Source organism: Eubalaena glacialis, chromosome 11 (genome assembly GCF_028564815.1).
Source record: "Eubalaena glacialis isolate mEubGla1 chromosome 11, mEubGla1.1.hap2.+ XY, whole genome shotgun sequence".
In the NCBI taxonomy this organism is placed as follows: Eukaryota; Metazoa; Chordata; class Mammalia; order Artiodactyla; family Balaenidae; genus Eubalaena; species Eubalaena glacialis.
Window position 1 is genome coordinate 15048939 of NC_083726.1, and position 27656 is coordinate 15076594.

General features: G+C 48.8%; 1 protein-coding gene across 1 annotated transcript in view; it reads left to right on the plus strand.

Moving 5' to 3' along the window:
• SYN3 (synapsin III) overlaps positions 1-27656 on the plus strand; it is a 451497-nt gene extending 423841 nt beyond the window's left edge. Inside the window, exons 8-14 of the mRNA XM_061204342.1 lie at positions 5084-5226; positions 9798-9872; positions 12737-12839; positions 17226-17360; positions 18241-18328; positions 23620-23911; positions 27133-27656. Coding sequence (XP_061060325.1) covers positions 5084-5226; positions 9798-9872; positions 12737-12839; positions 17226-17360; positions 18241-18328; positions 23620-23911; positions 27133-27265 — 969 coding nt within the window. The 3' untranslated portion in view covers positions 27266-27656. The remainder of the gene's footprint in view (positions 1-5083; positions 5227-9797; positions 9873-12736; positions 12840-17225; positions 17361-18240; positions 18329-23619; positions 23912-27132) is intronic.

Genomic DNA, 27656 nt, shown 5'->3' on the forward strand with positions numbered 1-27656 from the left:
TGGACACCACATAGTTTAAGAGAGTATCAAAGGGGAGCATTTTAAGGTAGTAGAGGGTCTGGAACCAGCTCACATTGGGATGGGTTAAAGAAAAGAGTGACTTAAGCACAGCTGGGTGGCTCTCATCCAGTGGATGAAAAGCAGACACAAGGCAGAGGGCCGAGATGTACCCTGCATGATCAACCATTGGAACCATTCGTTCACTCTTGGTCTAATATACAGTAGAACAAGTTCCCTAAGATGGTATGAGCCGCCTTGGCCGGTAGTGAGCTCCCTGTTATTAGAGGTGTTCAAGCAAATAGTGCACAGTCTTCCGAGGCTGTGGAAGATGACTTACCCGTCCCAGCTAGGATTTGGAGTAGGAGACCTCTGAGATGAATCCCACTGAGGAGATTCGGAATTGTCCCCTGACTCCTCTCTCCAGTTCCTCTCCCTCTGTTTTCACTCTCCCTCCTCGCTCACCCTGCTGATGGAGCACAGGTGTGCACGCACACACTCACCCACTCACTCACACCGGAGAGGTAAAGCAGTTCAAAAAGCTGGAGAGGAGGAAAGTGTGAGAAACTGAACAGGGAAACAGTGAGGGAAAGGAGGTAGGAGAGATGGGGGGCAGGGTGAGGATGGCATGGAAGGGAAGCAGGAAGAAGGAGACAGGCACTGAGAAGGGGTCAGGAAAGCGGAGGGAGGTAGAGAAGTAGGGGAAAAGGAGAGATGGAGAAAGACAGGAGAAGTAAGAGGTGACAAAGGAAAACACAGAGGGAACGGGACAAAGAGGAGGAAGATGATACTAAAAGTAAGAGGAAAAGGATGGGAGAAGGCAGTGGATGTAGGAGAGAGGAAGGATGGGGCCCAGGAGGAGGAGAGGGAGGGAAGGCGAGGAAGGCAGAGGAAGGAGGAGAGAAGAGACAGGGGGCGTAGAGGGGACAGGGAGGTAGCGTGAGGGTGTGAGACTTCAGAGTCAAGGAGCTTGTGTGGCACCCCGGCACGGGTCCCCAGAGCAGGAAATGGGTAATCTTGAATCACAGCTCATTTCAAGCTTCCTGTTTTCAGCTTGTCTCTGTGAACAGTTGGAGGGGTTTCCAGCTAGTAACTCCCTCCCCGGGCCAGCAGCCGTTCCACCATCCCCATGGCTAGCCATCCTCAATACCTTCTCACCGCACCTCCCTTAATGGCCTGAGCACCAGCCCAGAGTCCCCTCCAGCACCAGCCAGCAGGCCACCTGCTCCGTTCTCCAGGGTCCCTGACTTCACCAGGTTCTCAAGGCTCACAATGGAAGCTGTAAACCTCTTACAAGTACTGGGCTCACGCTAACCGATTGCACCACTGGCGCTACACTAGGAAGCTGTAAACCTCTGAGTGTGGAATCCAGCCTGAGCATTTACAGAAAAATTCACCTTATAAAACATGTTTCCCTGAAACACATTTTCTTTGCCTTTTTCCAAGCACCCTTATTTTTCCTTCCATCCGCTTGCCTCCTCCCAAGTTACAAGCAGATCTTTATCCAGGCTTCTTAAAATCAATCCAGCAGACACGTCTGGAGGATCTGCAACATGCCAGGCACTGGTGTTACAACTGGGGCCGAGACATGTTGTCTGTCCTTAGGAAGCTCACAGTCTAATGGGGACACAGACATGTGTGGAGCCAGTGGGAGAGCCGGGTTTTATGGGGCTCAGACATCACACAATGTGAGAACAAAATTACTAGCCCATGTATGAGAAACCTGGGTTACCTGCTCAGTCCTGAAGAGGGCAGGATGAGCTCCCCACCCCAAACAACCCGACTCCTCTAGGAGAGAAGGGCTCACAAAGGGAGGTTGGGATGACCACTAATTAATTAATAATTAAACCCCTACATCTATACTTTCTCTCTTTGCTCTCTTTTGTCTATCCTGTGAATAAATGAATGCATGCATGATGCATTCAACAAATATTTACTTAAGGATAAAGTTCGGCTGCTGTAACAGAGACCTAAGGTGTCTTAAACAAGCTAGGACCTTCTCTCTCACCTAACAGGCTCCTTCCATCCTGTTGATCATCCCTTCCTGGGGTGTTGCCCTTCAGACACAAGGTCTTCAATGGAGCCCACTGCAGCCAGCAGGACAAGGAAAGGACGAAGTGAAAAGCATCCCCCCACACAAACTTCCCTTATAAGGCAGACCTGGAAGTTCAGGCCCCACTTCTGCTCACATCTCATTGACCAAAACATGATCACATGACTACACACAGGTGCCAGGGAGATGCGGAAGTGTAATATTTATTCTGGATGGTCATGCACCCCCAGACCACGGTGCTTCACTGCTATAGAAGAAGAGAATGGATGTTGTGGACAACCAGAAATCTCTGAGACAGCCTGCAGTGTATGTTGTTCTGACTAGGAAACCAGAAGTAGCTCTGGTCCTTTCCAGATCCACCCAGTGACAAAAATGAATTAGACAAGCTGTCCCTGCAAGCTCTCACCCCGATTCTTTCATTTCGGTAACTCTCTCTTTACCGGATCCCAAATGTTGGCTGAGAATGAAACATTATGACCACCCAAGGGTCAGTTGAAGGAAGAGGAAGCAATATAGACTTTGAAGAAGTTGCCAGGAAAAAAAGGGAAGAAAATAGTGGCATGAAAACCAAATTTTGAAAAGTTCAGTGGCTTCAGATACCATAGAGTGCCAAAGCAGGATAGGGAGCAAAGGGAGCTCTATCGTATTTGCCAATGAGGAGGTCAAAGGTGACCTTTGACAAATCAGTTTCGGTGGAGTGGTGGGGAATGACATCCAGAGAGAGCTGGTTTAGGAGTGAGTGGGAAATGAGGATGTAGAGACAGAGAGAGCAGTGGTAACTGAGGTATTGAAAAGCAGGAACAATTTGAGATTAGTGGATCCATGATCATGTTAATCCAAAGGATTAAGAATCAATAAAGAGCAAGAGATGAAAAATACATGGCAGAAATATAGTTTGGCTGCTTTAACAAAGACCAAAACAACCGTAGCTTAAACGAGATTAAGGTTTACTTCGCTCTCATGTAGGAGTCTGAGCATACACAATCAAGGGCTGACTGGGGACTCCATGGTGTTGGAAATCCAGGTTCCTTCCACCTTATTAGTCAGCCATCTTCAACATGCAGCTTCCATCTTGAGGTCCAAGAAGGCTGCTCCAGCTCCCACCATCATGTAAACATCCCAGTCAGGTAGAAGAAGGGGGAAGGAAAGGGAGGGTTCCCTTCATCTTAAAGGCACCACCCAGAGGTTGGTTGAATCACATCTACTCACAGTTTCACTGGCCAGACTTAGAGACTTGACCACATCTACCTGTAAGGAGACTGGAACAAAATAATCTTTAGCTGAGAGACCAGATGCCCAGGTAAAACTTAAGGGTCCTATTACTGAGGGAGGAGGAAACTGCAGGCAGTCAGAGCCTTAGAGGACCTAGAACAAAGGGTAGTTTCAGCCACCGGTGGGAGGAGGCACCCTGCCACTGAGGCTGGGTTGCACAAAGAGCCAAGAAGAGAGAAGGTTTGCCAAGCCTCCCTCCCCATCGCTGTTTACAATCTGTTGGGTGGGACCGCAGGCATGCACTTGTAGATACCCTGAGATTGTTCAAAGAACAGCTGTGCTTTTGGAGTCCTGAGTTTCATTCCCAGCTCTGTGCTTAGCTGCTATATGGCCTTGGCCAAGGAGAAAAATCTCCATTTCCACATCTGTTAAGTGGCCATAATAATGGCCACCCTGCCTGCCTCACAATCCTGTTTCGGGTCCCAAAGGAGAGCTGTGAAGATGCCATGTAAGTTGTGAAGTTGGGGCAGATGTGGGTGGGCATCATCATGGAGGGAGGGAGTGGTCAGGGCACTGCTGAGCCTGAAGGGTGGGCAGAAAAGGACTAGAAGAGGCTGTAAGGACAGGACTACCTCCCACACAGGCTGCTCAGCACCCACCCAGCCCCCCAGTGGATCTGGCCTCTGCCCACTGCTGGCCCAGCTTCAGAACCCCTCTGCTGTCCGAGTGAGGATGACAGGGGAGGGAGCACCCATCCAGCTGTCCACAGGTGCTGGGAGTCAGCCTCTGTTATGTCTTGAGATCGCTATCACAGAGCCTTGGCCTCATCCCCTGCACTTGGCCTTGGAAGCTCTCCTAAGACCTCTCCTTGACCCCAGGACACCACCGCATGTTCCTGGCCTCAGCGCAGTAAACAGTGTGAGCGAGTTTCTCCCCAAGGCCTTTGGACTAGCAGAGCTAGCCATGTCCAGTGCGTACACACTCCCACACACACACACGTGCACACACGGACTGCACACACAAAAACACCGCACACCCCACACAACACACATGCACACACCACACATATACATCACAAAATATACATTCCACCCACATACCCCACACACCCCACACGCCCCACACGCATGTCCTCCACAAACTTCACACACACAACCCATATGCACACACCCTGCCCATGCACACCACATGCACATACACACATACATACTCTCTTCTTTCTAACTGGTCTCTCTCTATCCCACATCACACCCCTCCATCCAACCCTCTACACAGCTGCTTGAGTGATTTTTCTAAAACACAAATTAGGCTACTTTCTTGTTTAAACTCTTCTCCGTCAAGTGGCTTTCCAGAGTCTTCAGGCTAGCATCCTAGCCCCTACCAAAGCTGTTGAGGCCCTCCATGGTCTATTCCCTGAAGACCCTCTTCAGGCCTCCCCCCACCCTCCTGCCCCCTTGGCCAGTCCAAACTACTGGCCCATCCCCCCTCCCTACTGGCTCCTCCTGCCTCTACCTTGTCCATCCTCCATCCTCTCCAGAGAATGCACCTGCTCCGTAGTCCATGTGAGAATCGCGTTCATTCTTCCAAACCCTGTTCAGAGCCCACCCCTTCTATAAAGATTCCCTTGACTCCCCAAGTGGAATGCTGCCTTTCTCTTCCACAGGAAGTGGTGGGGTGACTTGTTTCCTAGGTCTGCCTCCCCTGCCAGGCAGGCGACCTTCTCAAGGTTACTATATACGGTGCAGCCCTGGGTCCCAGCACTGGGTAGGTGCCCAGTGAACACTGGGTGTGTGGTACTCAACCCCTCATCCTCCCACACAGATCAAAGTAGAAAACCAGCATGACTACCAGGACATCACCAGCATGGTGGCTATGGCCAAAACCTATGCCACCACCGAGGCCTTCATCGACTCCAAGTACGACATCCGCATCCAGAAAATTGGATCCAACTACAAAGCTTACATGTGAGTCCCTGGGCAGGGGCTGGGGAGCTGGGAGGAAGGGTAGGAGCAGAGTGTGAGAAGAACGGAGATTAAAGATAACATGTCATGCCCTGTCTTCTCTGCCCCAGAGCAGAGACCCCATAGGGACATCATTATTCTCCCTTTCTGTCTCCTTTACCGCCCTTCTTCTCTGGTTAGTACAGCGGAAGGCTGATGTTCCATCATGGCTTATCCCAGGGTAGAAATCTGTCTACCCAAATGAAGCCTGTTTCCCCCAGAGAAAGAAAGACTGTTGGCATGTTTCCAAGTATATACCTGATGTATGTCATAGGAGACATACGTGGAATAGAGACTTAGGGACAAATCAAGGAAGGCCTTGAATGCCTTGCTGAGGGTTGTGAATTTTCTTCTCTTCCCTTCTGAGCAGAAAAGTGTCATGATCTGACCTGTATTTGTAGAAAGATGGCTCTGGGGCTATGGGCTGCAAAAGGGTTTCTCTGAGATAAATAAGTTCAGGTAGGAGATTACATCAGGTTTCTTCAGCTGCAATTAGTAAAAACCATACCTGACTAATTTGGTGGAGTTTTTTTTAAGGGAATTTATTAGATGAATGATCAGAACTAACTAACAAAACCCGAAATTATCAATTTCAGAAATATTAGGGTCCAGGGCAGCCCCAAGAATCTGGGTAGCCAGAAGTAATATACAGTCTTTGCGGCACCCCATTAGAAAGTGAATCTGCCCTAATCATTTTCAGGGCTTAACTCAAGATCGTGATTCCGTGGAAACAGTGCTGATTAATCCAACTGTGGTCACATGCTTATTAGTTAGAGGAAGGTAGATGAGCAGTATGAAGAGTCCCACCAAGATAGCATGCAATATGGGCAGGGTCATTATCCAGTGGAAATAGAGGCTGTGTGGCTAAAAGAAAAGGGATGAATGCTAGAAAATCCAACACACATTCATCCCAGGGGTGGTTCAGGCAAAGGATGACTCACGCTGGAGCTGCGGTTACAAGGATGAGTGGGAGTTCTTGACCAGGTGGAGGGCTTGGTGTTTAGAGAGGTCTTATCTGCCCCAGGTCCTCTCTGTCTCACTTTGGAATATTGTTGTTTCCACTTGGAATGATGAGACCCCAGAGAGGCAACAGGTGCCTGGTTTCCAAGCACATACGGCACACTGATTGCATGGTGCCATCTTTGAGGACTGCAACAGCTGACTCTGGACGGTTAGAAAGTCCTTTGCTTCTGTGTGGTGGAGCTGTGCTCTAGATCAGGGTCAGCAAACCACAGCCCACAGGCCAAATCCAGCTTCCACCTGTCTCAGTAAATAAGGTTTTATTGATCACAGCCATACATATCCACTTCTGTATTATCTAGGGTTGCTTTTGCACTACCTGGATTGCCTAGACCGGGGGTCTACAAACTTTTTCTGTAAATGGCCAGATGGTAATTTTAGGCTTTGCAAGTCACACAGTCTCTGTTGCAACCACTCCACTCTGCCATTGCCTTGGAAACTGGAGAAAATGCAGTCAGTTGACCTATAAGGAAATATGCCCAGGAAAGGGATGGAGCCAAGAAATACTTCTGGCCAGTCTTGCCAATCGCTCTCTTCCACCCATGAGCCAGGCCAGACCTGTCACTGCTCTCAGAGGCCCTCAGGGTGATAAGATCACCTCCCCCTGCCACCCCCAACCTCTCTGAGTTGGAGAATATTCCAGGGCATGGTCCAGTGCATTCCTGAGGCCTCCGCCATCCCTCATGATATCATTTCCCTCCTCTCCTCATTGTTAGCGTTTCCACTTGACATTGACAACACCTTGTCCCAATTTCTCTTCTTGAGGATTACCTCATTGCTGCATTCTTTATGCTGAGCCTTTCTGCCCCGACAGCTCCAATTTGTCATTAGTTATGGTGTTTCCTGGACCCTGGGTTGGCCCACATCCGAGGGAGAGTGTTGATGTCACACCTCGGTGTAGAACGCCCTCTCTGCCCATGACCATTCAGCATCCTTTCTGGCCCACTTCCTGCCCTGCACTTGGGCCTTTGTGCTTGTTGCCACTGGGTGTCATTGTTTCTAAGTCCTCTCAGCAGACAGAGCTGGGAAATAAATATGTGTATCTCAACCCGTGTATACACACGTCTGTAATTATATATATATATATATATATATATACACACACACACACACACACACACACATATATCCATCTATAGCTAAAGCTAAACAGAGTTCATACTGATGTGTCAGACTTTCATCCAGTACCACATGATTCATTTTAGCCTTCCCAGATTGCTTATCTGTAACTTCCCACTCCAACAGGGAAAAAACCTGGCTCCCACCATCCCCCACCCATGTACTTCTTTGTTCATCCACAGAATATGTGTACAGTTGCAGAACTGTCAAGCCGTAGTCCCATGAGAAACAACTTTACCAACTATGGTACAGGACTTACATACAGTTTCTTTTGTACTTAGTCATACAGTCTCCACTAATTTCCAAAGTTACTTAGGCAGCACCTTTCCACTCACCCCCGCCCCTTGATCAAGGGGGTCAGCTTCATACATGTGTCATAAACATAGATTTTGTTGTCACAGTCTACATCCCATCCTACATTCTAGCAGCTGCATCACATTTGGGCCAATCAACTCTTTTCCCCAAACCTGTGATGGGCTCTGCCATGAAGAGTCATGGTTAAGAGCACGGAGTTTCTCAGATATGGTTTGGTGGCTTCTGCCACTCAGTGGGAATGATAATAATAATAATGTCCATCTCATTAGGTTGTGTGAGACTGAAATAAGCCAGTGCTTATAAAGCTTTTAGACCCATGTCTCAGACATAGAAAGCACTCACTAAATATCAGCTCTCACTATCATTATCTTCTTGGAAGGAGACCAATCTGGCTTGTGTTCCTGCTGCTTCTGGCATTAGAATGCTTTTTTTTTCTTGTCTACGCTTACTGAAAAGTAATAGTAGCACCCATTGTACTAAGAGATTTATGGGAATCTTTCCTTTAATCCACACAATGCCCTATAAGCATGGTACTAAAATTATTCCCATTTACCAATGAGAAAATAGACTCAGAGATGTTGTCCATGGTTATACAGCTAGAAAATGCTAGAACCAAGATTCAAACTCGCATCCATCTGACTCAAGTCAGTTCTTACCTTCCCTTGTTACCGTGCAGATCCCACTCTATTGAATCCTACTCATCCTCCCAGGCACATATCAATCACTACCTTCTGGGGTTCATATTAAGTGACTGGTTTCTCCTTTGCTTCCCCGGAGTGCTTCATGCCTCATGTGTACTGCTAACCCTACCATGCCTATGTTCTGGTTTTAGGCTGGTCTACCCTTTAAGGTAGTGAGCAACTCGAGGAAGGGGTCATCTCTGCACACTCAGATTAGTCCTGTACCCAGGACGTAGGGAGGCCTGGTGATTGTTTGCCAAATTGAATTGAATTGCATTGAGCTGAACTAAACTTAATTGACATGAAGCTTATCAATGTCACTGCTACGCTTAGTCATTATGTCTCCTATTGGCCACCATCTATTCTCAGCATCTGCTGTGCTCAGATACATTTTATTTTCTCTTTTAGAAAGACATTTTATAGCAATTCCTCTCCTGGTTCACCCTTAAACCTCAATCACATGCCTTCCCTTGGTCATGAAACAAATTGCTTTACCTCTGCCACTTTGCTTAAAGCCATTCAGTCTTTGCTGAATCCAGATATGCCATTAGAGATAGTTTATCTGGATTGCTCTTCAACATACATAGTCCCTTACCTAGTAGGTAGTTACTGGGCACCTACTACATGCCAGGGACCACTGGACACTAGAGGTACAGAGGGATGAGTCAAACATGTTCCCTGCCCTCAGGAAAGACAGCACACTAAAGTAGTCATTGCAAGTGAGATGAGCATTACTAAAACATTGGTATAGGGTGTAGTATAGGGGGTTCTTACTGGGGAAGATGTACTCTCAGGAAGTCACATTTTCAGATGAAACTTGAAGGATGAGTAGGACTTAGGGAGGCAAAGATGGAGATGAAGACTGGATCAGGCAAAGGGAAAAAGGTGTGTGGAGGCCTACACACAGGAAAAATCCATGGGCTTTGGAGGAAGGGCAAGGGAACTAAGAGGGTGAGGCAGGCAGAGCCAGAAGGCCTTCCTGCTCTTCACCATGGAAAAGTAATCACTTCTCTCCATGGATCATTTTTCCTACATTTTGCAGCTCTCAAAAAAGATTCCAGAGTCACCGGGGGCTATACTGCCCTAGTTCTTCTTCTGAAAAACAGGAGGCCAAAGTTTGCAGGATTTAATCTGATAGTGTAGGCATTTGTTAAATTTAACTTTTATATTTCAAAGGTGGCTTGGGAAAAGATACATAAGACCCAACAAATAAGACAGTCAACATAAAGGGAAATAAAAACAGAAAAATAAATCTGAAGACCGGATGTGTACCTAAGAATACATGTCAGAATGTAAGCCAGATATTTGAATCAGAGCCGCCAAACAGTCAAAGCAAAAAAGGAAAGCAGATCAATGACAAGCGTCCCTAATGCCCTCACTGTGTTATTTGTTCTGATACAGGAGAACCTCCATCTCTGGAAACTGGAAGGCCAACACAGGCTCTGCTATGCTGGAGCAGGTGGCCATGACAGAGAGGTAAGAGGCAAAGGAGGTGTTTAGGGAGAGGCACCAGCCGTAGTGGGAGATAGATAGGGATACAATAAGGATCCTGTAATGAATGCCATCTCACACTTTGGCCAGTGTCTCTCCACCCACAGAGTACTTTCCTAGGCATGATCCCCTTTACTGCCCATAATAGCCTGCAGGGCAGGTTTTATAAATAACCCCATTTTACAGATAGGGCAGAAAGTTCAGAGGGGGAAAGTGACTTGTCCAGGGTCACAGAGCTAATCAGTGACAGAGCTGAAAGTAGAACCCTAATATCTTGACTCCAAGTCCAGGGGTCTTTCCGGCCCTGCCCAGCTGCTGTAGGAAGAGAGCAGGAAGTCCTCACCAGTCTCTCCCTGCTCTGACAGCTGCATGGAAGCATCCCTATTAGGGCACCAGGGTTACTGGACTGTCCACTCCTCTCTCAGACTTATTCCTATCTCAATATGAGAGGGAGAGGTTGATTTCCCATGAATCATGAATGTGGCAGGGATGCACTCTGGCTGAAAGTCGCTCAGGTCTTTCTCCCTTATTTAAACAACACCTGTAAGCCATCCTCACCTGAAGAAGGACCTGTCACCTGCTCTTGGGGCCAGCAGCACACACACATCCTTTTTTGATTGCCCAGTGACTTCTGCTTGCAAGCATTCAATGACAGTGGACAAAGCATGGGCTTTGGGGTCAGAAAGCTCTGTTCAGTGAACATGTATTGAGTGCCTACTGCCATGTATGTTGAGCACTAAAGAGGCCAAGATGAAAAGACCCATTCCTTCCCTTTAAGAACTCTGTATCAGTTGCAAGTGTCAGAACACAAATTAGATTGGTTTGAGCCAAAGGGGGGATTTACTGGCTTGTGGCAACGAAAACTCCAGAGGTACAGCTCCAGGTAGGACTTTAGAACTTATTCTACCCTCTTAAGTTGGATAAAATATGTTGGCTTCTATGTTGGTTTCGTTCTGGTCAGCTCATTCATGTGGTGGCCCATAATGACTCCAGGCTTATATCTTGACAATGTCAAGTCCAGCAGAAAGAAGATGTCTTTCCCAACCATTGCAGTCAAAGCCTGGAATAGAGCCTTATTCACAGGTTGGCCTGACTTAGATCATATGACCATCCCTGAACCAGTCACTATGGTCCAGAAAGCAGCAATGCTGTGATTATATAGGCCTAGGTCACATCTCTGCCCCTAGCGATTGGAGTGGGACCACCTGCTGCTGCAGCGATGACTGAGTGAGACTTAGGGCAGGGATGTAACACAGTCACTGTCCTCATGGGACTGCTGGTTCAGGGCTCTAAACTGAGGAAGCGGCATGCACGAAAGTCAGTGGTCCTGCCCCTTCCAAGCTGTATTACATAGGGTAAGTTAACTACCCTTCCTGAACTTCTTCAGTTGTAAACTGGAGTTAACATACCCAAGCCAGAGTGCTGAATGAGAGAGGGATGTTCAGTACCTAACCCAGTGCTGCCGTGGCGGGGAGGGGCACTGTAAATGTTGGCTTCCTTCCCTTCCAGTCAATCCCAGGCGGCAGCTACTACCTTCCAGGTGGGTAGCCACCTATGCTAACTAGTGTCAGGGGAGTTGTGCTCATTACCTGGCACAACTGAATCACCTGGTCTGGGGGAGTCACATCCTTCCCCCAGTGGGCATTCATAGGACAGTCTTGGCCCTTTTCTTCATGGCCTTTCCAGAATGTGAGCCCAGCCTTCCCCAATGCCTCACAAGCTACTCACAGATGTCTCCAGCAGGGCACTATCTCCCTGGCTCTGCTCAGTCCCAGGCCACATGGGCCATCTCTGCAGGAGCCTACCATGGGAGTGGGTCTGCTCAGGCCTGGAATTCACTTTCCATTCTGCAAATTCATGGGCAGTACCCTCAGTGCCTCAAGGGGCATTAGCGGATGAGATGAGAGATCTGGTTCTGAGAGCACTTCAGCTCATTCCAGGCCTTATGGCTCAGAGACACAAATAGATCTCAGAGCAGACATGCCCCCATGTGACCCTGGAGAGTGGGGAGAGAAGCAAGAACGTTTGACACAAAGTCCCCTGTGACTCCAAATCCAGCCACCATGAGGGAAGCCAAGTGCAAGGCCAGGAAGACTTCTCCAGATACAACCATCCTCTTGTTGCAGGGTCAAAGTCCAGCACTGAGATCTTCCCCTGCAAAGCAAACGGGCCTTGCAGCCATCAAGTGGCTGGAAAGGGAAAAAAAAGCAGCGGGTCCAGAGGGCCAAGCCCCCAGGCCAGGCAAGAGCAGCCTGCCAGGCTCCTCTGCCTGCATTCCCCGGGCAGGAGGAGAATATGCCCTTTGTCCGCACAGGCTGGGCCTGGGAGAGCGGCCTGGGAGGGATTTCTGGGGACCTTCGAGCAGCTTTCCCAAGGGAAAAGGACTTCAGGGGGAGCTGGGTGTCCAGGATGGCTCCAGATGGGGGCAAGGCAAGCTTCCCACCACTAGGGAGCCAGTCAAGTTCTAGGCGGGGTGGGGTCAGGTCTCTGAGATCTCTCCCAGCTCCCATTCCTTCTCCCCCAATCCTGCTTCTCTCCTGCCTTCCTGGCTCCCTTTTAGCTGCTCTCCTGCTGTTTCTCTCTCACGGTCCATCTATGTCTCTGCCCCACTTTTTACCCATTCTGTCTCTCCCACTGCCTCTGTCTCTCTTTGTGTCTCTGTCTCTCTGCCTTTCTGTCTCTCTTGCCGCGCCTCCTGTCTCTCTCCATCTCTGAATGGTTGCCTGTGTGTCACTGTCTGTCCCGTAGCCTGTTTTTCTGTATGTGTCCGTCTGTGTCTCTCCCTCCCTCTGCCTCCCGTCCCTGCTCCCTGTCCCTCATGCCCACTGCCTATCTGTCCATCCCTGCAGGTACAGGCTGTGGGTGGACAGCTGCTCGGAGATGTTTGGTGGCCTGGACATCTGCGCTGTCAAGGCTGTCCACAGCAAGGATGGCAGAGACTACATCATTGAGGTGAGAGGTGGAGCAGGAGATCCTCCTGGGCTGTCCAGGCCCCTGAGCAGGCATGCCAGAGGGAAGGAGTCCAAGTGTGGCCTCCAGCGTGGTCAGCTGTGTCTTAGCCCATGGCTGGGGCACATGCAGCCCAAGCCACAGCAAGCAGCTCCCAGAGGCTTCTCACCTACCACCCTCACATACCCCATCCCCACCCTTGGCTACCTCTAAAGCCTTTGTGCCCAGGGGCTCTGAGCTGGCCCTCAAGAGTTCTGGGCATGAGGTTAAACAAATATCCCCAACCCGTGGCCCTAACAGTAGGGGAAAAGCATCGGGCCAAGAGTTGGCAAGATTCTGTCCCCTCAGGCCTCTTCAATTTTCTCAATGTCCCAGTGTGTAAAGAGGACACACTTCCCTGGTCACTAGGCAGAGATTCCATTGTCTGTTCAATCAGCAAACATGTACCCAGTGGCTCCCATGGGCTTGGCATGGGGGTAGCTCTGGGGACAGAGCTCTGAGCAAGACGGACGTGGGGTGTGCAGGCTGGCAGGGAAGGGTGGTACACTAACTTCAGGGCACCCAAGGTTAGGAAAGGGGTGTGAATGGAGGGAAATGTAATTGTAAGAGAGGTCAGAGGGGCTCTGAGTCCCAGAATCTCTCCCTCAACCTTCCTGCAGCCCATGCCTCTCAGAGGCCAACCACCCCTGCTGCCCTCCAGAGCTGTCGCCTACAGGTCGCCGTGGTCCTTCCATCACCCTCCTCCCCTACCCCCACGACCTCCTCTCCATGCTTCTCCCAGTCCCACAGTCCCCCTCCCACCTTCAAGGCTCCCTGTGTCCACCCCAATCCCACGGTCCCCCTCACCCCCTCCATGGCTCCCCAAGTCTCTTGGCCTCACAGGCCCCTCTCCCCTCCTAACTCCCTTTCCCTCCCCGCCACAGCTCATGGTTCTCCATTGCTTCCCCTGAAAATGCTGCTCTGGCTCAGAATTCTCCCTTCTGTCCCCAACCTCACATCCTGGCTCTCACACCCCCCAGAGCCCCTTCCAGTGCTTCCCTTCTGTGGCCTTCTCCAACCACTGCAGAGGCGCGGTGCTGACACAAGGCCAAGACACGTGAGGGAGAGCCGTGTGGCCGCCCCCTCCCCGGGGTGTGGGCGGCTAATGGGAAGCACATGGCTGGGGTGACCGCAAGAGCCAGCCAGTCCTCCAGCCCCGAGTGTCTGCACCACTCCCGGGACCCACAGCACGGCAGGGCCCGGTGACTGGAGGCGTGGGAGCCCTGCTCTTCTCCTCCAGCGTTGCCAGGAGGGCATCCACACCCAAGCCCAGGGAGTAGCCAGCTTGGAGGTGAAGCGGAGGGAGTCCAGGGTGGACACAGTCCCTCTGCCCACACTCACCCCCCAGAAGGCCAGGTAGCTTCCAAGGACGAGTTGCATCTATATTTGCAGGTTCAATCCTGCTCTAGAAAACAGCTCTTTCCTCAAGTCCAGCAGCCACCATACCTGAAACCTCCTCAGCAGCCCCTTCTCAGAGGACATTGAAGGGGCCAGGAGCAAAACTACTGCCCTGTGCACTTGCTTCCAAGCCAGACCCAGGCTGCTCCCTGGAGGAACGAGGATGCCTGGGACCTTCAGGCCAACGCCTAGGGCATTGCATCTCCTGAGACCCTTCCTGGCCTTCCTGCCTCTGCATCTCTTCATGGGACCACCACACATGAACTCAGCTTTGGCACACATGTGGTCATTGATTCATTCACCCATTCGTTCATTCACTGTTGAGCTCCTATTCTGGGCACCAGACCCCTAGCCAAGTGATGGAGATGCAGCAGTGAACACAGTAGCAGGGACCCTGCCCCTAGAGCTTCCTTTCAGAGAGGGGACCAGCAATCAGCAGAAGAAGGACTCCTGGCCCCCTTCCCCGAGCTCCTGCCTATCTGAGTTTCCTCAGCTTTCACTCCTAGGAAACAAAAATTTGTACCCGTGGGCCCAGACTCCCTGCCTCCAGACATTCAGCGGGTCAGGGATGAAAGACCTTACACATTGGAAAAAAAAAAAAAAATTCGTGGGTTTGGACTTCACAACACAATAAGACAACTTCTCAAAAATGTTCCGGGGCGGCGGGGGAAATGGCTTTTCAGATTTTTTTTTTCTCTCAGAAACATTGCAGAGTTGTTTCCGTTGCTTTTCAGTTTAGAGTGAGGTCAAGGGAGATGGGGAGCTTTTTACCAGAAAGATAAAAGGTATTTTTCCCCAGTCAGGAAAAAAAACAGACAGAAGGGATCCAAAAATACTGATTTCTTCAGCCACCTCTGTGGTGAGAACATAAAATTTGTGGGACATGTTTTGTGAAGATCCTCACAGTGAAATACCCAGGGGAAAGACCCTTGAACTTGTCCTCCATGACCTGTACAGGGAATGACATTGCTCATTGGAAAAACGTTTCCCTGGGGAGAGCAGAGTGTCCACTTCCGCTGGCTGTGTCCACCATGGGGACTCCAGAATGCTCTGACCTCAGGTTCCTTGTGGTGGCTGTTTTCTACTGCAGGGAGTGTAGGAAACAGAAACCAGAACAAAAAGGGGTGGGCGGGGTCAGGAAGAGAAAGGACAGGCCTGTGTACACGTGGACTCCACAGTTATAACTCAACTCAGCCCACATTGAACGAGAGACTGTCCATGTGCCGGGCACTGGGATCCAGGATACCAAGAACCCAGGCATAACCAACATGGAGCTCAATTTGAGGACAGTTTTCAGGACCATCCATAATAGAATCTGCATTCATATCCTTGAGTTTGCTTTTCAGCTTCCCCACCATAGTAGGTGCTTTAGACTCACAGGCTCCTAAAAGTCCCAGCTGGAAGGGTCTTCGCAGCTGCCCAAACCCCTCAGTTTATAGTTGAGGGAAACAACAGGCCCACAGAGGAAAAGTGACATGCCAAGATCACACAGCAAGTCCCTAGCAGAACCGAAGCCTGGAACCCAGGTCTCCTGTTCCCAGTTCTTACCACAAGAGAGCTGTTCGGGGATCGGTGAGACACGGAAGGATTGCTAGCAATCTGTCCTTGAATTTGCTACTTCTTTGACTTCAGTTTTCCCATCATGATAAGGATAGTAATGGTACCTATCTCAAAGAGCTATGCTGAGATTTGTGTGAGATCATCCACACCCAGTGCTTAGAACAGCGCCTGGCACATAGTAGTGAAATACAGCACTTACTAGTATCCTTATCATTATCAGCAGGACTTATTGCAGGGACCTTTCATTCCTCCATTCAAGAGGTACTTAGTGAGGGCACACCTGTCTAACAGGACACAGGGCCCATCCCCAGCCCAGGGGCTCACCGTCTGGTTGGGGAGACACACATCAACAGGAGACAATGGCCCTGTGGGATAAGATCTCCAATGGGATGACCAAAGTGATTCCCAGAGGAAGGGCCAGCTAGATGTTCCCTGACGGATGAGAAGGGGTTAGGCAGGTAGAGGGTGGGCAGAGAGAATGACATGCACAAGGACCTGGACAAGAGAGAGAACCTGGTGAGTCCCCAGCTTGGGAAAAGGGAGAACGAGACAGTGCGTTTGATGGGGGCGGGGCGAGGGGGGTTTGGTGAACAGGCTGGATTTCCCTACAGCTGGGGAGGAGACAGAGGGCCCACCAAGGCCTCGCTCCCCTTCGAGACCGTCTACAGCTGCCCGTGCCTGGGGAATCACCTGGATCGTTGGCCTACGTGACTTCGGGCAAGTCCCTTCCCAGCTCTGGGCCTCGGCTTCCCCATCTGCAGGAAAAGCGGATGTACAAATATGATCTCTCAGGCCCCCTCCCAGTGTAAGCACTGTGCCTCCTTTGAGAAGCAGCCTGCTCCCCGTAGAAGAAGTTCCTCTCCAGGAGTTTATTCTGCCAGAGCCCTGGAGAACAGGCCTTGCCTCTTCCCTCTTCACTCCGAGACCTGAGTCGACTCTAACCCTTGTTATTTTTTTGGTCATAATCGAGCCCCCCACCTTCACTGCTTCCAGCTTTGTGGAAAACCTTGACCTTGGGCCAGAGTTCAGGAGGCCAGCCCCAATCCTGGGTGGGGGCCAAGGTGGGAAAGGAGGGGCAGAGACCAGCTCCCCAAAGAAAAGAGCAGAAAAGGTCAGCAAAGGCTCCCAGCTCTTGGTCGCATGTCTGAGGTCCAGCAAATGTCGACTGAATTGAACTGAGTCCAGGGAGTTGATTTAGACTGAACTGCAGGAAACTGGATGTCTCCACGGGGGTTGTTTCCAGCTGGAGGCGCTGGGCTGGGTGTTTGCATGGAGAGCATTGCCACCTAGTGTTCACTTCTGCCATGAGCTCTGAGCCTGCCTCCCGGGATGTGCTGCCCGGCCACCCTGGCCTGAGGGTCCTTCAGGACTCCTTTCTCTCATCACCCGCAGGTGATGGACAGCTCCATGCCCCTGATTGGAGAGCACGTGGAAGAGGACAAACAGCTGATGGCCGATCTCGTTGTCTCCAGAATGAGCCAACTCCCGATGCCAGGGGGCACAGTGCCCTCGCCCCTGAGGCCTTGGGTAAGGTCCTCGGAAGTAAGGGACACTGTGTAGCCATGGGAAATGCCTGGCTGTCTGGGAATGGGTGCTCTGATCCAGAGGAGATGCTCCCAGGGAGGAACCAACTTGGGGAGAAAGGAATGGGGTGTGGGTGAGGCTGGGATTGGGGCAGAGCTTGTACCCCTGCTCCTGATGGGGGAATTGGGGAGGCTCTGAGAAGCCCTTCCTCCCTTCACCATCCTGGGGAGAAAAACCTTGTCTCAACTGGGCTTTGGGTGTCTGTAGGCAGAGATTATTAGCATAAGAAACCAGTTGTCACCTCTGTGCCCTCCATCCCGGGCCTGAGCAGGGAGCGGGGTGTGTGTGTGTGTGTGTGTGTGTGCACGCACGTGCCCGTGTACACACATGCCCTTTGTATACTCCCAGGGCACCAGTCAATAGAGACTGTTGTGTCTTCCGTTTCCTCATCCTCCAGCCTCGACATGCTCCCTCAGAGCTCCTCCCTTCCACAGTCCTCACCGTGGACTGCCAGATTATTCTCCAAAGAACTTGCTAGCCCCCCAGCTTTCTGGAAGAGCAAGTCTCAAAACCTGCTCCCCCTTTCCCCACAAAAACAAACCTGTGATAACAGATGTCAGAATGACGGTCATACTCGAGGGGGCTGCTGGCTGGGAGGTGGCACGGAGCAGGCTTCTCCGCTGGAAATGTTCTGTCTTGACCTGCTTGGTGGTTACACAGGTGTATCCACCTGTGAAAACTCGTTGTGCTGTACACTTAAGAATTGTGCACATTATGTAAGTTTTACCTCAGTAGTGAACAGATGTTTGTAAACCCTGCCCTCCTACCCAGGAAGTAAATGGCTGTGGTGATCACAACAGGCTTCTTTTCTCTTCTGCTCTAGGCTCCTCAGACTAAACCAGCAAAATCCCCCGGGCAAGCCCAGCTTGGGCCTCCGCTCGGACAGCCTCAGCCACGGCCCCCCACACAAGGTAGGGCCCACGATGAGCCACGCACCAAGAGAAACCGTCCAGCAAGCATGCTGGAATGCACTGAGGGGTCCACGCGTGACTTCCAGAAGGCTCTCTGGAACACTCCATCTTAATACTTTATCCCCAGATATGTGTCCTCACTCTGTATGCAGAATGAAAGAGACCATGAGGTTTGTCACCCCCTTAAAGTCAGAAAAGGAAGAAAGGAAGACAGACAGTAAATGTATTAAGTACCTAATATGTGCCGGGCACTGTGCTAGGGACTTTCCCATTTGTTTTCTCATTTTCAGCCTCCCAACTTGTCAACAGTGAAAACAACAGTATTTCCTTTTTACAGAGATGGGTGTTGAGGCTTCGTCCAAGGAAGCACAAGAAAATGGCAGGTTTACAAGTCTGGCCTTTCAGATCTTCTAGAAATTGTCTGTTTCCTAGCCGCTAGCAGTGCCTGATTATAGATTTATGAGCCAACCAGCTAGAGTGAGAAAGAAGGAAACACGGAACGTTATACAGAGCCTTGTCGATTGGAATTGTTCCTCAAAAAATATCCCAGAATTACTATGTAAATGCCACCATTTATTAGAGAATGGATGAACTATTGATGACAAGATGAAAAGAAATCGTGGCAATAACTACCCTTCTCTCAGGCTGCCAGCTGCTCCGGTGTTCTCACGCTCAGGCCTGGGGAGAAAGTCAGCCCATGTCCTCTCCCGCAGTCAGAGCTTTCCGGGCACACTCACTGCTCTAGTGCCAGCTTGGAGCCTCAGGACCGCTTTGCACCAAGAAGCCAGGCCAGGCATTTTCACGTCGATCTTTTAAGGATCTGCTTTAAGACTCATCAGAAAGAAACATTACTATCACACTGTGGCCTTCCCAGTCGCTTTTATCAAAGTAACAGATTCATTGCTTCTTGGGAAGATCGGCCTTGGGCACTAAATGGCTTCTTCTTCAAAAGGTCTTAGATACAACACCCCATTCATCTTTCTTGTCTGTGCTTCTCTTCTTGGAAAAGCAGAAAGCATTTAAGAAAAGGGAAATTGCATGACTCACATAACTGTGTACCAAAGAACACTGGCTTCTTCTTCAGGCAGATAAACACCTATTTGAATCCACTTCCATGTCTCAGTACCCTGGCAGACTTAGGCAAGTTACATCACTTCTCGGAGCCTCAGTTTCCCCAGTGATAAAGGAGGAAATGACAGCTGCCCCGTTTAGTAATGGGAAGCTTCCCGTGAGATAATCCAGGTGAAGCAGTTAGCAAGGTGTCCCAGCGTGGAGGTAGTGATTAGTAGGTTCTAGCTCTTACTACTACTAATATACTGTTAATAACTGTTTATATGACCTTTACGATTAAACACTCACTATTAATATTTTGTGTCTTACTAACAATTATAATATACATGTTGTCCTTTAATGGTTGTTATCATAACAATCCTTATAACTAAAGCAGCCCCACTGCCCTCCTGCCTGGTGCTAATTCTATAATTATAAATGTTCAAAAACAACTTATTCATCACCCTGCCAGGCTCTGACTGTGCCTCTGCCCTACCCTGGCCTTTCTCACTCTGCCCCAGGACTTACTTTTTCAACCACATTTGAACTGAGTACTTTTAAAACAGAGAGCTACTGTATTCTGGTTTCCTCTCCGGCCCAGAGTAGAGACACGCTTGATAAAGAGATATTTTAAGCGACATGAGGCTAAACACACGTTTAGTGAGTTGAAAAACAATCAATTTAAAACCAATTAGGATAATTAAAGAAAATGCTCATTGAATTAACATTCAGATTAAAAATAACAAGGCTAATTAAAACACAGTGCTTTCATTGAGTTCCCAAAATAACAAGATCACATTATTAACTTGTTTTTTGAACTCACTACTCACTTTCAACTCAGTAAAAGTGAAGGTCTCTTTTAAGGAAGCTCATCATCTTTTAGCACCAATCCTGGGCTAAGGCAAATACTTTCTACATTTAATTTTTTTTCTGTATGTGCTCAAACAAAAAATACTAAATTTGTTGCTTTGCCGAGAAGCTGAAAGAAATTAGTGTCTCTTGATGAATCCCACCTGTATAATAGGGACTGAATGAATAGTTAATAAATGAATGAATGAGTATCCAGATTTTCCAAGATATTATCAGTCTTGAGCAGAGTGTGGAGAGGTGGGGCAGCGGGGGGGGGGATTTAAGATAAAACTAGAAAACATGTTTTTTTGGACCTACAATGGGTTTAAAAAACAAAAAAGTAAACCAACATTTAAAAATCAGAAGCTTTTACGTAAACATCTAGATTTCCAGCTTCTCTTCATAGAGCAGGAGCTCTAGAAACAGTGGGCCTGCTTGCTACGTAGCAAATGTCCACTGACAGGGCAAGGACTCCTCCGTTTGCCTCAGGCCCTACTCCTTCCTCGCTAGTGTCACTTCCACAGTGACACAGTGTCAATTGCCATTTTCTTTATGCTTGCACCTCTTTAAAGAGATAAGTTTCTGAACCGTGTATCTCAAGTGGGAAAATTTTTTAAAGCCACGTGATTTTTCTGACACTCTCCTGCTTTATTTATTTATATATCTGCCTGGCCCTATAGGTGTTTGAGTTTTGCGATCACTGGGTCCTCCAATTTACTGGGACATATAGTCATGAATCAAGCCGTGTGCAGTCAGTTGCTAGACTGGAGCTGCAGTTCAGTCCAACCTGGAAAGTGTTGCACAAGCTCACAAAGATGTTCACATGTGGAGGGTTGTTTGACGTCTAGTCCAACGACCTCATTTCCAAACAAGGGCCCAGAGAGGAGAAGTGACGCACCCACCGTCACATGGCAGGTTAATGGCAAGGACCTAGGGCTCTGGTACCTGTATGGTGTCAGGGCCACCAGACATGCAGGTCATGCCCTCCACACAGGGCCCAGCTGACACAGTCTGAGGGGGGAGGCCAGCTGAAATCTAGTCCTTGCCCCCTTTGCACCGGGCTCAGAGCAGCCACCACTGGGGAAAAGCACCTTTTTCTTAATTTGCACAAAGGTGCTGCCCTGTGTGGTACAGTAAAGAAAGGAAAAAAGGGAAACAAAAGAAAACAGAGCTTTGAGTCAGAGAGATCTAGGTTTGAGTCTAGGCTCTTCCCCTTACTAGAAGTGACACTTTTTAAGCAAGTTGCAGTATATCTGGGACTGAGTTTCTTTGTAACATGGGGATGATAATAATGCCTAACCCACAAGCTGCGAGGGTGCCCAGCCCAAGGCCGGGACATGATAGAGAGGACACAATAGAGACCTGGGGAGCTCACACAAGTGGAAGCCACATTATGAAAGGGCTCAGAGTTGAGCTCCAGCCCTTTTTAAACTCTCAGTCTCCCATCCTCTCAACAAACCATGGCGAGAATCACCGCGGTGCATCCCACCTTCCCAGGAGCCGCTGTATCCTGGGATGGAGAGCAGCAGGCAGCTAGTCTGCTTTGCCAAGATGCATTTCACAATCAGCAGTCCTGACACCTGGGTTCAAGGGTGAGGAGAGTGCACCTTGCTTGCTTGGAGCCTTGGAATTCCACTCAAAGTCATTTCTGGGAGGCTAAAATGTCCTTTTGCTTGTAAGTGAAAGCCTGTATGCTCTGTGCAGCTACAGGGTGAAGCCAAGCTCCTCTGTGGGCTTTCCGTGGTTACCCCTTCTAGTTATGAAACCTTAATGAGGCTGTTTCCACTTCAGCCTGATGAGAAGAATGGTATCTTCCCTACCGGCCTGTCTCTAGCTCAAATGATATATTGCTTTTGAAAGTTCTTAGAAAAGATTAGAGAGCTATCCAAAAGTAAGGGATAATTATTTTCATTGTTTCAAAAGTAATACATCTTCAGTGTGGAAAACATCAGTGAGCAAAAGGAAGAGAATTTAAGTCCCTCATCATCCCACCACTTTTAAAATCATTGCTCGGTGCCTCATTACTCGAAGCATGGAAAGCAGAAGAATCACCTGAGAGCTTGTTGGTAACGTAGACCGCATCCGTTGCCGTAACAAAATACCACAGACTGAGTGGCTTCATCAACAGACCTTTATTTTCTCATGGTTCTGGAGGCTGGAAGTCCAAGATCAAGGTGCCAGCAGGGTTGAAACTTCTCCCCAGGGCTTGCAGACAACACCTTCTCACTGTGTCTTCACATGGCCTTTCCTCTGTGTGTGCAGGTCCCTGGTTTCTCTCTCTCTCTCTCTCTTCTCATAAGGACACCAGTCCTATTGGATTAGGGCCCACCTTTATGACATCATTTAATAATAGTTGCCTCCTTTAAGGCCCTATTTCCAAATACAGTCACACCAGGGGTTAGGACTCCACCATATGAATTTTGTGAAGGGACACAATCCAGTTCATAACACCGCTCAAGACCTACTGTATCGGAATCTTTATTTTGACAAGATGCGTGGTGATTCATATGCCATTAAAGTTTGAGACACACTGGTTTTAATGTATAACCTTCCAGTCTTTTTTTTTTTTTTTTTAATTTATTTATTTATGGCTGTGTTTGGGTCTTCGTTTCTGTGCGAGGGCTTTCTCCAGTTGTGGCACGTGGGGGCCACTCTTCATCGCAGTGCGCAGGCCTCTCACTATCGCGGCCTCTCTTGTTGCGGAGCACAGGCTCCAGACGCGCAGGCTCAGTAGTTGTGGCTCACGGGCTTAGTTGCTCCGCGGCATGTGGGATCTTCCCAGACCAGGGCTCGAACCCGTGTCCCCTGCATTGGCAGGCGGATTCTTAACCACTGCGCCACCAGGGAAGCCCCCAGTCTTTCTTTTTTACATAGCTTTATATATATACATGCCAAAATGGAATTAAACTGCAAATACTGTTTTATAAGCTGCTTATCAACAACATCCCATGTCATTTAATATTATTCTGCCATGTCATACGTGATGACCATAGCATATTCCGTTATATGAATTTATCTTAATGTTCCCAGTTAGTTCCCCTACAGTTAGGCATTTGTATTGTTTTCAGTTTTTCACTGTTACGAAAAACACCGTAGGGCCTTCCCTGGTGGTCCAGCGGTTAAGACTTCGCCTTCCAAAGCAGGGGGTGCGGGTTCAATCCCTGGTCGGGGAACTAAGATCCCACATGCCTCGTGGCCAAAAAACCAAAACATAAAGCAGAAGCAATTATTGTCACAAATCAATAAAGACTTTTAAAAAATGGGCCACGTCAAAAAAATCTTAAAAAAAAAAAAATGAAAAACACTGTAATGAACATCCCGTAAGTGACACTTGTGCACAGCCATATTTATCCTAAAAAATTTTGAATGTAATAATTTTTTTCTCCCTGTAGGGGGCCCTCGCCAAGCTCAGTCTCCTCAGCCCCCGAGATCTGGAAGCCCCTCGCAACAGAGGCTCTCCCCACAAGGCCAGCAACCCCTGAGCCCCTCATCTGGATCTCCACAGCAGCAGAGGTCACCAGGCTCTCCACAGCTATCCCGCACATCTGGAGGCAGCTCTCCAAACCAGGTCTCCAAGCCAGGCACCACCCTTACCTCACAGCCCCGGCCCCCCCTGCAGGGCCGCAGCACCTCCCAACAGGGTGAAGAGTCCAAGAAACCAGCAACACCCCACCCCCATCTCAAGTAAGTGCTTTGGGAACTGGGAAGGGCATAGGGTGGACTTGGGGTGTGGAGAGAGCTGGGCTGGCTCAGGGTCAGGGACTCGGAGACAGAGGAAGACCCACCAAGGCCTCACCCAGACTTTAAATGGGTAGAAGGAAGCCCAGAGGATGGAACCGGGATGGCAGGCAGGGCGCAGAAAGGTGAGAGGATAGATTAGGTCCCACTGTGATTCTCCATGTATACATGCATCAGTTATCTCTTGCTGCATAACAAACCACCCTGAAACTTAGTGGCTTAAGAAAACAACCATTTTCTTTGTTCATAATTTTTTGGTTTAGGAATTTGTTCTGAGTTTGGCTCAGCTGGGAGGATCTTCTGCTGGTCTCTCCTGTAGAGTTGCCAGATAAAATATAGGATGCCCAGTTAGATTTGAATTTCAGATAAACAGTGAATAATTTTGAGCATAACTATGTCCTCAAATGTTACATGGGATATACTTATACTCAAAAAGTAATTGTTTTTAATCTGAATTTCAAATTTAACTGGGTGTCCTGTATTTTTACTTACTAAATCTAGCAACCCTACTCTCCTGGGATCACTCATATGGCTGTAGTTATCTGGCAGCTTACCTGGGGCTGGATGGTCCAAGAGGGCCTCCTGCACACATCTGGTTGTTGGTGTTGCCTGTCAGCTGAGCCTCTCTCTCTCCTTGGGCCTCATCCTCCAGCAGGCTGGGCCCAGCTTCCTCACATGGTAGGATTACATTCCAAAAGGGCAAAAGTAGAAGCTTCAAGGCCTCTCGAGGTCCAGCCTTAGAAGACGCCGCATAATGTCATTTCATCCCATCACATGCTTTTGGTAAAAACAAGTCACATGGTCAAGCCCAGATTAAAGAGGTGGGGAAGTAGACTCTTGATAGGAGGACCTGTAGAGTCGCATTGTGAAAGACTAGGTGATGGGGACGGGAAGGAGGGTTGCCACCACTTTGTAAAGATCCATCCCAGTGCACACATACATCCTCGTTCCTGTTTCCACTCAAGCCCGTCTCTTGGTTTGAGGTCAGAAAGAGAGACCCTAAATGTGTTTTCTTTGGAAAGCTTCTCCCTTCCTTCAACTCCAAACACTAATATTAATAATCATTGTTTCACTGCTAGCATCTATTATCTACTTACTATGTACCAAGCACTTTACCTAGTTGGTTTGTTTTTTTGAGTCCCACAAGCTTAGGAGTTAATAACAATTATTATCCCCATTTTACAGATGAGTAAACAGAGAAAGAGATTAATAATTTGCCAAAGTTTCCACTGTTAGGAAGTAGAAGAGCTAGGATTGAACATAGGACATCCAGCCCATGAGTCATGCTAACCATAATTTTTCTGAATAGGTAATACATTCACATGGTTCAAAGATCTAAAAAATATTGTTTTTATTGAAAAAAATCTTACTTCCATCTCATTCCTATCCAATGCTTTCCTGCCCCCTGCTCCCCAGAGGTAACCACTTTTGTTAGTTCCTTGTGTGTTCCTCCAGTGTTTCCTTATGCAAATACAGAAATATATGTTCTGATTCCCTCCTCCCACTTATTTACACAATCAGCAGTATTCACTGTCCACACCATTTTGCTCCTTGCTTTTACATTTAACAGTAAATCCTGGAGCTCTTCCACTCAGTTCATTGACATTTTCTCCTTTTCACAGCTGTATAGTATTCCACTATATAGTTATACTACAATTTATCCAGCTAATCCACCCTAAATGGAAATGTGGTATGCTCTTACAAAGAAGGTTGAAGTGAATAGCCTTGAAAACATGCTGTTTCTTTTACATGCAGGATCAGCTGTATAGAAGATACCTGAAATGGTATTATTGGATCAAAGGACAAATGCATTTTTAGTTTGATAAAATTAGCAAGTGGTCCTCCAGCAATAGGCATAGAGGTTGACGGCACAGACTCTAGAGTCAGACCACCTGGGTTCAATGTCAGCTCTGCCACTTGAAAGTTGCATGACCTCAGAAAAGTTACCTAATCTCTCTGTGCTTAAACTTCCTCTCATGCAAAGTGGGGACAATAGTACTTACACCACAGGGTTATTGTAAGGATTAAAATGAGTTTTTGCACAGTTAGTGCTTCTATCCAGCCAGAATGCAGCTGGCTCCATACGGGTGTATCTGTGACAGCCTCTCACATGTGAAAAGATACAGCCCAGCTAATCACAGGACAGATGAGGGCTTTGGGACTTAAGCCAGGTTTGGACACTAACCTCAATAGTCATCTAGCTAAAAACATTTAAATCTCCTGGGTTGTTGCTCTAAAGTATTATTTGGTTCAATTCAACTCAGCAGGTATTTATCAAATGCCTACTCTGAACTTAGTCCTGGATAACACCCCAGGGGGAATAAGCAAGGGGTAAAAGATAGTCTCTGCTTTGAAGAAGATTTTGTTTAATGTGAAGACAAGTCCAAGTGGGGATCTCTTCCTATGTCTTTCACCCCCACTAGACTGTGAGCCCCTTGAGGGCAGGGCCTGAATCTCATTCATCTCTCCAACCTGTCACCTAGCATTAGGCTGGCACACAGGGTCAAACACTGTTGTTCAAACAGTAGGCACCGTGAGAATTCCAAAATGGGCTGGAATTGGCAATTAGGGCTTCAGAGAAGAGTTGGAATTGAAGCCCGGAGTGTCAGAGCTAGAAGAGACCTGAGGGTGGGCTAGACCTACCCTCCATTTCGCCGATGAGGGAACAGGGTTCCCGAGCAGTGAGTTACTTGCCCACAGCTGGAGGGGCCAAATGGCAGAGAGGGTCTGGAATACAGACCTCCTGATTCCCAAACTAGTGCTGGAAAGTATAGGAGGAACACCCATAACCCGTTGACACAGCCCTTTACAGTTTACCAAGTGGGTTTGTACACAGAGGCAGGAGAGTGGTCAAGCTGCGCTCTAGTCACGCCTGCCGTCTGAGCAGCCTGGTTTTGTGAAAAGAGTATGAGCCTTGGATGCTCCCCTGTTACTTGGTGTAAGCCCCAATTTCCGTACCTAAGAAAGAAGGATACCAGTAGCCACCTTGCAGGTTGATTGCGTGTGTGGTGTACTCAGCGTCGTGTAAGGGCGGGGATGCCTTGCTTCTGGTCTCACTGTCCTTGTGGTGATGGGGCTCACCCAACTGGCTTCCAGGCAAGCCCCAGGACTCACTTCCTGGGGAGTCCAGCCTGGTCGCGCCCAACCCCCTTGCCTTTCTGTTTCAGCAAATCCCAGTCCCTGACTAACAGCCTCAGCACGTCTGACGCCTCCCAGCGTGGGACCCCAAGTGAAGACGAGGCCAAGGCCGAGACCATCCGCAACCTGAGGAAGTCTTTCGCCAGCCTGTTCTCTGACTAACCCTGTCCAGGCCGGGAGGGGGGTGCCCCGTTACACTCCCCCCTCTCCTGCCCCATCCTCCATCTCAGCCTTGGTTCCTGACGGGAATAGAATGGAGGGCCTGAGAATATACTTTCCAAATGCCTTTGATCCAGGAACTGAGTATCTACATGTGTTCCCACTTTCCTTTGCCATGACGTTCCAGCATTGCCCGACTGAGGGGTGGGCCTTTGAGAGCCTCCAGGTTCCTCAAAACGGGCCTTAAAGACAGGTATCACATCAACCTTCCTACCCAGATGCTTGCTTCCCTGCCTCAGATAACCAAGTGAGATGTCTGTGTGTGGCTAGTTTTGACATTTCTTGTTAGTGTTTTGCTTGCCTTTGGGAAGGGCCCCCTCTGAGCCTTGCCCCA